This window comes from Tinamus guttatus, unplaced genomic scaffold (assembly GCF_059628265.1).
Source record: "Tinamus guttatus ecotype Peru unplaced genomic scaffold, ASM5962826v1 Tinamus_guttatus_pri_ptg001016l, whole genome shotgun sequence".
In the NCBI taxonomy this organism is placed as follows: Eukaryota; Metazoa; Chordata; class Aves; order Tinamiformes; family Tinamidae; genus Tinamus; species Tinamus guttatus.
This window is the reverse complement of record NW_028289550.1, coordinates 25,081-36,467: the sequence shown is the minus strand read 5'-3', so window position 1 is coordinate 36,467 and position 11,387 is coordinate 25,081. Positions and strand designations below refer to the sequence as shown.

The following is an 11,387-nucleotide window of genomic DNA, read 5'->3' as shown; positions in this document are numbered from 1 at the left end:
CCCCATTCCCGTTGGATCCATAGGGATCCATAGGGATCCATGACCCCATTCCCATTATCCGTAGGGATCCATGACCCCATTCCCGTTCTCCATAGGGCTCCCGACCATCATCACCATTGGGGATGGCCAAGAAGAGCCCCATTCCCATTGGCTCCATGGGGCTCCCAGCCCCGTTCCCTGGATCCGCGTGGTTCCTGCCCCATTCCCGTTGGATCCATAGGGATCCATGACCCCATTCCCATTATCCGTAGGGATCCATGACCCCATTCCCGTTCTCCATAGGGCTCCCGGCCATCATCACCATTGGGGATGGCCAAGAAGAGCCCCATTCCCATTGGCTCCATGGGGCTCCCCAGCCCCGTTCCCTGGATCCGCGTGGTTCCCGCCCCATTCCCGTTGGATCCATAGGGATCCATGACCCCATTCCCATTATCCGTAGGGATCCATGACCCCATTCCCGTTCTCCATAGGGCTCCCGACCATCATCACCATTGGGGATGGCCAAGAAGAGCCCCATTCCCATTGGCTCCATGGGGCTCCACAGCCCCGTTCCCTGGATCCGCGTGGTTCCTATGCCATTCCCGGTGGATCCATAGGGATCCATGACCCCATTCCCATTATCCGTAGGGATCCATGACCCCATTCCCGTTCTCCATAGGGCTCCCGGCCATCATCACCATTGGGGATGGCCAAGAAGAGCCCCATTCCCATTGGCTCCATGGGGCTCCCCAGCCCCGTTCCCTGGATCCGCGTGGTTCCCACGCCATTCCCGGTGGATCCATAGGGATCCATGACCCCATTCCCGTTTTCCGTAGGGCTCCCGGCCGTCATCACCACGTGCCTGGCCTTGGGGACGCGCCGCATGGCCAAGAAGAACGCCATCGTGCGGAGCCTCCCATCCGTGGAGACCTTGGGCTGCACCTCGGTCATCTGCTCCGACAAGACGGGGACGCTGACCACCAACCAGATGTCCGTGTGCAAGGTGCGCTGTCCCCAAGGGTGGCCTCGTGTCCCCAAGGGTGGCCTGGTGTCCCCAAGGGCCACCTCGTGTCCCCAAGGGAGGTTTGGTGTCCCCAGGAGGGGGTTTGGTGTCCCCAAAGGGCTCCTCATCTCCCTAAGGAGATCCTGCTGTCCCCAAGGGTGGCCTGGTGTCCCCAAGGGCCACCTCGTGTCCCCAAGGGCGCCCTGGTGTCCCCAAGGGTGGCCTGGTGTCCCCAAGGGCCACCTCGTGTCCCCAAGGGAGGTTTGGTGTCCCCAGGAGGGGGTTTGGTGTCCCCAAAGGGCTCCTCATCTCCCTAAGGAGATCCTGCTGTCCCCAAGGGTGGCCTGGTGTCCCCAAGGGCCACCTCGTGTCCCCAAGGGCGCCCTGGTGTCCCCAAGGGTGGCCTCGTGTCCCCAACGGTGGCCTGGTGTCCCCAAGATGGGGTTTGGTGTCCCTAAGAGGGGGTTTGGTGTCCCCAAAGGGCTCCTCATCTCCCTAAGGAGATCCTGCTGTCCCCAAGGGTGGCCTGGTGTCCCCAAGGGTCACCTTATGTTCCCAAGGGTGGCCTCGTGTCCCCAAGGGTGGCCTGGTGTCCCCAAGGGCCACCTCGTGTCGCCAAGGGTGGCCTCGTGTCCCCAAGGGTGGCCTGGTGTCCCCAAGAGGGGGTTTGGTGTCCCCAAGGAGGTCCTGGTGTCCCCAAGGGACCCTCCACCGTCCCCATGGGACATCTTGACGTCCCCATGGGACATCTTGACGTCCCCAAGATGTCCCCACCTCCCCATGGGATGTCCCAATGTCTCCATGGGACCCTCGGCCATCCCCATGGGACATCTTGACGTCCCCAAGACGTCCCCGCCATCCCCATGGGACATCTTGACATCCCCATGGGATGTCCCAATGTCCCCGTGGGACATCCCAACGTGCCCATGGGACATCTTGATGTCTCCAAGATGTCCCCGCCGTCCCCATGAGACATCTTAACGTCCCCATGGGATGTCCCAATGTCCCCATGGGTCCCCCCACCATCCCCATGGGACATCTTGACATCCCCAAGATGTCCCCGCCGTCCCCATGGGACATCTTGACGTCCCCAAGACGTCCCCGCGCGTCCCCCGTCCCCACCGTCCCTCTCCCGCTGTCCCCGCAGATGTTCATCGTGGACAAGGTGGAGGGCGACGTCTGCGCCCTCAACGAGTTCTCCATCACCGGCTCCACCTACGCGCCCGAGGGGGACGTGTGAGTGACACCGGCGTCCCCAACCCTCCCCTGGTGTCCCCAAACCCGGGACGCGTCCCCCGATTGTCCCCCGTGTCCCCAACAGGCTGAAGAACGAGAAGCACGTGAAGGCCGGCCAATACGACGGCTTGGTGGAGCTGGCCACCATCTGCGCTCTCTGCAACGACTCGTCCCTGGACTACAATGAGGTGGCCCTTCCGTGTCCCCACGGGTCCCCTCGTCGCGTCCCCAAGCCCCTTTGTCCCCCCTGGAGCACCAGGTTCCTCCAGCTCCTCCTTGGGATCTGTTGGCCCTTCTTGGCCATCTCCTTGGGATCCATTGGGTCTTCTTGGCCATCCCTTGGGATCCGTTGGCTCTTCTTGGCCATCTCCTTGGGATCCGTTGGCTTTTCTTGGCCATCTCCTTGGGATCCGTTGGGTCTTCTTGGCCATCCCTTGGGATCCGTTGGGTCTTCTTGGCCATCCCTTGGGATCCGTTGGCTCTTCTTGGCCAACTCCTTGGGATCCGTTGGCTCTTCTTGGCCATCCCTTGGGATCCATTGGGTCTTCCTGGCCATCCCTTGGGATCTGTTGGCCCTTCTTGGCCATCTCCTTGGGATCCGTTGGCTCTTCTTGGCCAACTCCTTGGGATCCATTGGCTCTTCTTGGCCATCTCCTTGGGATCCTCTTGGCCGTCCCTCCTTGGGATGCTCCAAGGGTCCTCCTGGCCACCCGGGTGGCGCCGGTGACGTCCCCTCCTTGTCCCCAAGGCCAAGGGCATCTACGAGAAGGTGGGGGAGGCCACGGAGACGGCGCTCACGTGTCTCGTGGAGAAGATGAACGTCTTCAACACGGACGTGCGGAGCCTCTCCAAGGTGGAGCGGGCCAACGCCTGCAACTCCGTGAGTGTCCCCATGTCCCCTCCTTGTCCCCGTGTCCCCTCCTTGTCCCCATGGCCCCATGGCCCCTCCTTGTCCCCATGGCCTCATGGCCCCTCCTTGTCCCCTCCTTGTCCCCATGGCCCCTCCTTGTCCCCATGTCCCCGTGGCCCCTGGTCCTGGTGGCCCCCGTTTCCCTGCTGTCCCCTTGTCCTGTGTCCCCAGGTCCCCTTGTCCCAAGGTCATCAAGCAGCTCCTGAAGAAGGACTTTGTCCCTATAGATCCCATGTCCCCTCTGATGTCCCCATGTCCCCTCTGATGTCCCCATGTCCCCTCTGATGTCCCCAGGTCATCAAACAGCTCATAAAGAAGGAGTTTGTCCCCATAGACCCCATGTCCCCACTGATGTCCCCATGTCACCACTGATGTCCCCAGGTCCCCTTGTCCCCAGGTCATCAAGCAGCTCCTGAAGAAGGACTTTGTCCCTATAGACCCCATGTCCCCACTGATGTCCCCATGTCTCCATGTCCCCTCTGATGTCCCTATGTCCCTATGTCCCCAGGTCATCAAGCAGCTCATGAAGAAGGAGGTTGTCCCCATTGACCCCAATGTCCCCATGTCCCCTCTCATGTCCCCTTGTCCCTGTGTCCCCAGGTTGTCAAGCAGCTCATGAAGAAGGAGGTTGTCCCCATAGACTCCAATGTCCCCATGTCCCCTCTGATGTCCCCTTGTCCCCGTGTCCCCAGGTCGTCAAGCAGCTCCTGAAGAAGGAGGTTGTCCCCATAGACCCCAATGTCCCCATGTCCCTTCTGATGTCCCCTTGTCCCCAGGTCATCAAGCAGCTCATGAAGAAGGAGGTTGTCTCCATAGACCCCAATGTCCCCATGTCCCCTCTGATGTCCCCATGTCCCCGTGTCCCCAGGTCATCAAGCAGCTCATGAAGAAGGAGGTTGTCTCCATAGACCCCAATGTCCCCATGTCCCTTCTGATGTCCCCTTGTCCCCGTGTCCCCAGGTCGTCAAGCAGCTCCTGAAGAAGGAGGTTGTCCCCATAGACCCCAATGTCCCCATGTCCCTTCTGATGTCCCCTTGTCCCCAGGTCATCAAGCAGCTCATGAAGAAGGAGTTCACCCTGGAGTTCTCCCGTGACCGGAAGTCCATGTCCGTCTACTGCTCCCCGGCCAAGGCGTCGCGGGCGGCCGTGGGCAACAAGATGTTCGTCAAGGTCGGTCCCTCGTCACCGCGTCCCCTCGGGTCACCATTGTCCCCCATTTGCTGCCCTCGTCCTCGACGGGGAGCATCCTCAGGTCCCCCCCATCTCCTTGGTGTCCCCTTGGCCCATGGAGGACCCATGAGGTCCTCCTTGGTTCCTCTGTGTCCCTGTGGGTTCCCCTTGGCCCATGGAGGACCCATGAGGTCCTCCTTGGTTCCTCTGTGTCCCTTTGGGTTCCCCTTGGCCCATGGAAGACCCATGAGGTCCTCCTTGGTTCTTCTCCATCCCTTTGGGTTCCTTTCTGTCCCTTTGGGTTCCCATTGGCCCATGGAGGCCCCATGAGGTCCTCCTTGGTTCCTCTGTGTCCCTTTGGCTTCCCCTTATCTCATGGAGGATCCATGAGGTTCCTCCTTGGTTCCTCTGTGTCCCTTTGGGTTCCCCTTGGCCCATGGAAGACCCATGAGGTCCTCCTTGGTTCTTCTCCATCCCTTTGGGTTCCTTTCTGTCCCTTTGGGTTCCCCTTGGCCCATGGAGGCCCCATGAAGTCCTCCTTGGTTCCTCTGTGTCCCTTTGGCTTCCCCTTATCTCATGGAGGATCCATGAGGTTCCTCCTTGGTTCCTCTGTGTCCCTGTGGGTTCCCCTTGACCCATGGAGGACCCTGAGGTCCTCCTTGGTTCTTCTCCATCCCTTTGAGTTCCTTCTGTCCCTTTGGGTCCCTTTGGCCCATGGAGGATCCATGAGGTCCTACTTGGTTCTCCTGTGTCCCTTTGGGTTCCTGTCCATCCCATTGGGTCCCCTTGGCCCATGGAGGCCCCATGAGGTCTTCCTCGGTTCCTCTGTGTCCCTTTGGGTTCCTTTCTGTCCCTTTGGGTTCCCCTTGGCCCATGGAGGACCCATGAGGTCCTCCTTGGTTCCTCTGCGTCCCTTTGGGTTCCCCTTGGCCCATGGAGGCCCCATGAGATCCTCCTTGGTTCCTCTCCATCCCTTTGGGTTCCCCTTGACCCATGGAGGACCCATGAGGTCCTCCTTGGTTCCTCTGTGTCCCTTTGGGTTCCTTTCTGTCCCTTTGGGTTCCTCTTGGCCCATGGAGGCCCCATGAGGTCCTCCTTGGTTCTTCTCCATCCCTTTGGGTTCCTTTCTGTCCCTTTGGGTTCCCATTGGCCCATGGAGGCCCGATGAGGTCCTCCTTGGTTCCTCTGTGTCCCTTTGGGTTCCTCTCTGTCCTTTTGGGTCCCTTTCTGTCCCTTCAGGTTCCTCTCCATCCCTTTGGGTTCCCCTTGGCCCATGGAGGACCCATGAGGTCCTCCTTGGTTCCTCTCCATCCCTTTGGGTTCCCCTTGACCCATGGAGGACCCAGGAGGTCCTATTGGTTCCTCTCCATCCCTTTGGGTTCTTCTGTGTCCCTTTGGGTTCCCCTTGGCCCATGGAGGACCCATGAGGTCCTCCTTGGTTCCTCTGTGTCCCTTTGGCTTCCCCTTATCTCATGGAGGACCCATGAGGTTCCTCCTTGGTTCCTCTGTGTCCTTTTGGGTTCCTCTTGACCCATGGAGGACCCATGAGGTCCTCCTTGGTTCCTCTGTGTCCCTTTGGGTTCCTCTTGGCCCATGGGGGACCCATGAGGTCCTCCTTGGTTCCTCTGTGTCCCTTTGGCTTCCCCTTATCTCATGGAGGACCCATGAGGTTCCTCCTTGGTTCCTCTGTGTCCCTTTGGGTTCCCCTTGGCCCATGGAGGCCCCATGAGTTCCTACTTGGTTCCTCTGTGTCCCTTTGGGTTCCCCTTGGCCCATGGAGGCCCCATGAGGTCCTCCTTGGTTCCTCTCTGTCCCTTTGGGTTCCTCTGTGTCCCTTTGGGTTCCCCTTGGCCCATGGAGGACCCTGAGGTCCTCCTTGGTTCTTCTCCATCCCTTTGGGTTCCTTTCTGTCCCTTTGGGTCCCTTTGGCCCATGGAGGATCCATGAGGTCCTACTTGGTTCTCCTGTGTCCCTTTGGGTTCCTGTCCATCCCATTGGGTCCCCTTGGCCCATGGAGGCCCCATGAGGTCTTCCTCGGTTCCTCTGTGTCCCTTTGGGTTCCTTTCTGTCCCTTTGGGTTCCCCTTGGCCCATGGAGGCCCCATGAGGTCCTCCGTGGTTCCTCTATGTCCCTTTGGGTTCCCCTTGGCCCATGGAGGACCATGAGGTTCTCCTTGGTTCCTCTCCATCCCTTTGGGTCCCTCTGTATCCCTTTGGGTTCCCCTTGGCCCATGGAAGACCCATGAGGTCCTCCTTGGTTCTTCTCCATCCCTTTGGGTTCCTTTCTGTCCCTTTGGGTTCCCCTTGGCCCATGGAGGCCCCATGAGGTCCTCCTTGGTTCCTCTGTGTCCCTTTGGCTTCCCCTTATCTCATGGAGGATCCATGAGGTTCCTCCTTGGTTCCTCTGCGTCCCTTTGGGTTCCCCTTGGCCCATGGAGGACCCATGAGGTCCTCCGTGGTTCTTCTATGTCCCTTTGGGTTCCCCATGGCCCATGGAGGCCCCATGAGGTCCTCCTTGGTTCCTCTGTGTCCCTTTGGGTTCCTCTGTGTCCCTTTGGGTTCCCCTTGGCCCATGGAGGACCCTGAGGTCCTCCTTGGTTCTTCTCCATCCCTTTGGGTTCCTTTCTGTCCCTTTGGGTCCCCTTGGCCCATGGAGGCCCCATGAGGTCTTCCTCGGTTCCTCTGTGTCCCTTTGGGTTCCTTTCTGTCCCTTTGGGTTCCCCTTGGCCCATGGAGGACCCATGAGATCCTCCTTGGTCCCTCTGTGTCCTTTTGGCTTCCCGTTGACCCATGGAGGACCCATGAGGTCCTACTTGGTTCCTCTCTGTCCCTTTGGGTTCCTCTCCATCCCATAGGGTCCCCTTGGCCCATGGAGGCCCCATGAGCTCCTCCTTGGTCCCTCTCTGTCCCTTTGGGTCCCCACGGGTCCCCACCACGTCCCTCGGTGTCCCCCGCAGGGCGCCCCCGAGGGCGTCATCGACCGCTGCAACTACGTGCGCGTGGGGACCACGCGGGTGCCGCTGACGCCCGCGGTCAAGGAGAAGATCTTGGGCGTCATCAAGGAGTGGGGGACGGGCAGGGACACCCTGCGCTGCCTGGCCCTGGCCACCCGCGACACCCCGCCCAAGAAGGAGGACATGTTGCTGGAGGACTCCACCAAGTTCGCCGAGTACGAGGTGAGCGCGGGGCCTTGGGGACACCGTGGCGGGTGGCACGGGGTCCTCGAGGGCCACCGGGGTCCCTGCGGTCACCTAGGGGGGAATGGGCCTTCTTTAGGGTCGCTGGTGTGGTGGGACCCCATGCGACGTCCTCCATGGGGTTCCTGGGTCTGTAATGTCCTGTCTTTGGGGTTCTTGGTGTGGTGGGACCCCATACGACGTTCTCCATGGGGTTCCTGGGTGTTTAATGTCCCCTCTTTGGGGTTCTTGGTGTGGTGGGACCCCATGCGACGTCCTCCATGGGGTTCCTGGGTCTGTAATGTCCTGTCTTTGGTGTCCCTGGTTTGATGGGACCCCATGCGACGTCCTCCATGGGGTTCCTGGGTCTGTAATGTCCCCTCTTTGGTGTCCCTGATGTGATGGGACCCCGTGCAATGTCCTCGATGGGGTTCCTGGGTCTGTAATATCCTGTCTTTGGTGTCCCTGGTTTGATGGGACCCCATGCGACGTCCTCCATGGGGTTCCTGGGTCTGTAATGTCCCCTCTTTGGTGTCCCTGATGTGATGGGACCCCGTGCAATGTCCTCGATGGGGTTCCTGGGTCTGTAATGTCCCCTCTTTGGTGTCGCTGGTTTGATGGAACCCCATGCAACGTCCTCCATTGTGTCCTTGGCTATCTAATGTCCCCTCTTTGGTGTTCTCCATGGTCTTCCTGGGTGTAATGTCCCCTTTCTGGTGTCATTGGTGTCACAGGACCCCATGCAACATCCTCCATGGGGTTCCTGAGCCTGTAATGTCTCCTCTTTGGTGTCCTCCATGGGGTTCCTGGGTCTCTAATGTCCCCTTTTTGGTGTCCCTGGTTTGATGGGCCCCATGCAATGTCTTCTATGGGGTTCCTGGGTGTTTAATGTCCCCTCTTTGGTGTCCCTGGTCTGATGGGACCCCATGCAACGTCCTCCATGGGGTTCCTGGGTCTGTAATATCCCCTTTCTGGTGTCATTGGTTTGATGGGACCCCATGCAACGTCCTCCATGGGGTTCCTGGGTCTGTAATTTCCCCTTTCTGGTGTCATTGGTTTGATGGGACCCCATGCAACGTCCTCCATGGGCTTCCTGGGTGTTTAATGTCCCCTTTCTGGTGTCCCTGGTCTGATGGGACCCCATGCAACGTCCTCCATGGGGTCCCTGGGTGTTTAATGTCCCCTTTCTGGTGCCATTGGTGTGATGGGACCCCATGGAACATCCTCCATTGGGTCCTTGGCTATTTAAGGTCCCCTTTTTGGTGTCCCTAGTGTGATGGGACCCCATGCAATGTCCTCCATGGGGTCCTTGGCTATTTAATGTCCCCTTTCTGGTGTCATTGGTGTCACAGGACCCCATGCAACGTCCTCCATTGGGTCCTTGGCTATCTAATATCCCCTCTTTGGTGTCCTCCATGGGGTCCCTGGGTGTTTAATGTCCCCTCTTTGGTGTCCCTGGTTTGATGGGACCCCATGCAACATCCTCCATTGTGTCCTTGGCTATCTAATGTCCCCTCTTTGGTGTTCTCCATGGTCTTCCTGGGTGTAACGTCCCCTTTCTGGTGTCATTGGTGTCTGGTGTCACAGAACCCCACGCAACGTCCTCCATGGGCTTCCTGGGTCTGTAATGTCCCCTCTTTGGTGTCCCTGATTTGATGGGACCCCATGCGACGTCCTCCATGGGATCCCTGGGTGTTTAATGTCCCCTTTCTGGTGTCCCTGGTTTGATGGGACCTCAGGCAACGTCATCCATGGGGTTCCTGGGTGTTTGATATCCTCTCTTTGGTGTCATTGGTGTCACAGAACCCCACGCAATGTCTTCCATGGGGTTCCTGGGTCTGTAATGTCCCCTCTTTGGTGTCTCTGATTTGATGGGACCCCATGCAACGTCCTCCATTGGGTCCTTGGCTATTTAATGTCCCCTCTTTGGTGTCATTGGTGTGATGGGACCCCATGCAACGTCCTCCATGGGGTCCTTGGCTATCTAATGTCTCCTCTTTGGTGTCCTCCATGGGGTGTCTGGGTCTGTAATGACCCCTTTTTGGTGTCCCTGGTTTGATGGGACCCCATGCAATGTCCTCCATGGGGTTCCTGGGTGTTTAATGTCCCCTTTCTGGTGTCCCTGGTCTGATGGGACCCCATGCAACGTCCTCCATGGGGTTCCTGGGTGTTTAATGTCCCCTTTCTGGTGTCAATGGTGTGATGGGACCCCATGCAACGTCCTCCATTGGGTCCTTGGCTATCTAATGTCCCCTCTTTGGTGTCCTCCATGGGGTCCCTGGGTGTTTAATGTCCCCTCTTTGGTGTCCCTGGTGTGATGGGACCCCATGCAACGTCCTCCATGGGGTTCCTGGGTCTGTAATTTCCCCTTTCTGGTGTCATTGGTTTGATGGGACCCCATGCAACGTCCTCCATGGGGTTCCTGGGTCTGTAATGTCCCCTTTCTGGTGTCATTGGTGTGATGGGACCCCACACAACGTCCTCCATGGGGTTCCTGGGTCTGTAATGTCCCCTCTTTTAGTGTCCTCCATGGGGTTCCTGGGTCTGTAATGTCTCTTTTTTGGTGTCCTTGCTGTGATGGGACCTCATGCAACGTCCTCCATTGGGTCCTTGTCTTTTTAATGTCCCCTTTCTGGTGTCACTGGTGTGATGGGACCCCATACAATATCTTCCATGGGGTCCTTGGCTATCTAATGTCCCCTCTTTGGTGTCCTCCATGGGGTCCCTGGGTGTTTAATGTCCCCTCTTTGGTGTCCCTGGTGTGATGGGATCCCATGCAATGTCCTCCATTGGGTCCTTGGCTATTTAATGTCCCCTTTGTGGTGTCATTGGTTTGATGGAACCCCATGCGACGTCCTCCATTGTGTCCTTGGCTATCTAATGTCTCCTCTTTGGTGTCCTCCATGGGGTGTCTGGGTCTGTAATGACCCCTTTTTGGTGTCCCTGGTTTGATGGGACCCCATGCAACATCCTCCATGGGGTTCCTGGGTCTGTAATGTCCCCTTTTTGGTGTCCCTGGTTTGATGGGACCCCATGCAATGTCTTCTATGGGGTTCCTGGTGTTTAATGTCCCCTCTTTGGTGTCCCTGGTTTGATGGGACCCCATGCAACGTCCTCCATTGGGTCCTTGGCTATTTAATGTCCCCTCTTTGGTGTCATTGGTGTGATGGGACCCCATGCAACGTCCTCCATGGGGTTCCTGGGTGTTTAATGTCCCCTTTCTGGTGTCATTGGTGTGATGGAACCCCATGCAACGTCCTCCGTTGGGTCCTTGGCTATTTAATGTCCCCTTTGTGGTGTCATTGGTGTGATGGGACCCCATGCAACGTCCTCCATGGGGTTCCTGGGTCTGTAATTTCCCCTTTCTGGTGTCATTGGTTTGATGGGACCCCATGTCATGTCCCCCGGTCTAATGGCACCGTCCCCATGTCCCCCCGCAGACCGACCTGACCTTCGTGGGCTGCGTGGGGATGCTGGACCCGCCGCGCAAGGAGGTGATGGGCTCCATCCAGCTGTGCCGCGACGCCGGCATCCGCGTCATCATGATCACGGGGGACAACAAGGGCACGGCCATCGCCATCTGCCGCCGCATCGGCATCTTCAGCGAGGACGAGGAGGTGACGGGGCGCGCGTACACGGGCCGCGAGTTCGACGACCTGCCGCCCGCCGAGCAGCGCGAGGCCTGTCACCGCGCCTGCTGCTTCGCCCGCGTGGAGCCCACGCACAAGTCCAAGATCGTGGAGTTCCTGCAGTCCTTCGACGAGATCACGGCCATGGTGAGGGCGCCCCGGCGGGCCGGGAGGGCCTTGGGTGCTGCTGGAGATGGAGCAGGTCCATAAGGTGCTCCTGGATCTCCAGGACCTCCATAGGGTGGTCCTGGAGGGCCTTGGGTGCTGCTGGAGATGGAGCAGGTC

General features: G+C 58.8%; 1 protein-coding gene across 2 annotated transcripts in view; it reads left to right on the top strand.

Annotated features, from left to right (window-relative positions):
• The window catches only part of LOC148590905 (sarcoplasmic/endoplasmic reticulum calcium ATPase 1), a 52,190-nt gene that overhangs the window by 19,105 nt on the left and 21,698 nt on the right, over window positions 1-11,387 (top strand). For both annotated transcript variants that reach the window (XR_015914226.1, XM_088538338.1), the window contains exons 9-15: window positions 816-982; window positions 2,130-2,218; window positions 2,304-2,406; window positions 2,967-3,098; window positions 4,173-4,298; window positions 7,255-7,473; window positions 10,914-11,249. Coding sequence is in view for 1 of the 2 variants with exons in the window: in XM_088538338.1 (XP_088394464.1) it covers window positions 816-982; window positions 2,130-2,218; window positions 2,304-2,406; window positions 2,967-3,098; window positions 4,173-4,298; window positions 7,255-7,473; window positions 10,914-11,249 (1,172 nt within the window). In the remaining variant the exon portion in view is untranslated. The remainder of the gene's footprint in view (window positions 1-815; window positions 983-2,129; window positions 2,219-2,303; window positions 2,407-2,966; window positions 3,099-4,172; window positions 4,299-7,254; window positions 7,474-10,913; window positions 11,250-11,387) is intronic.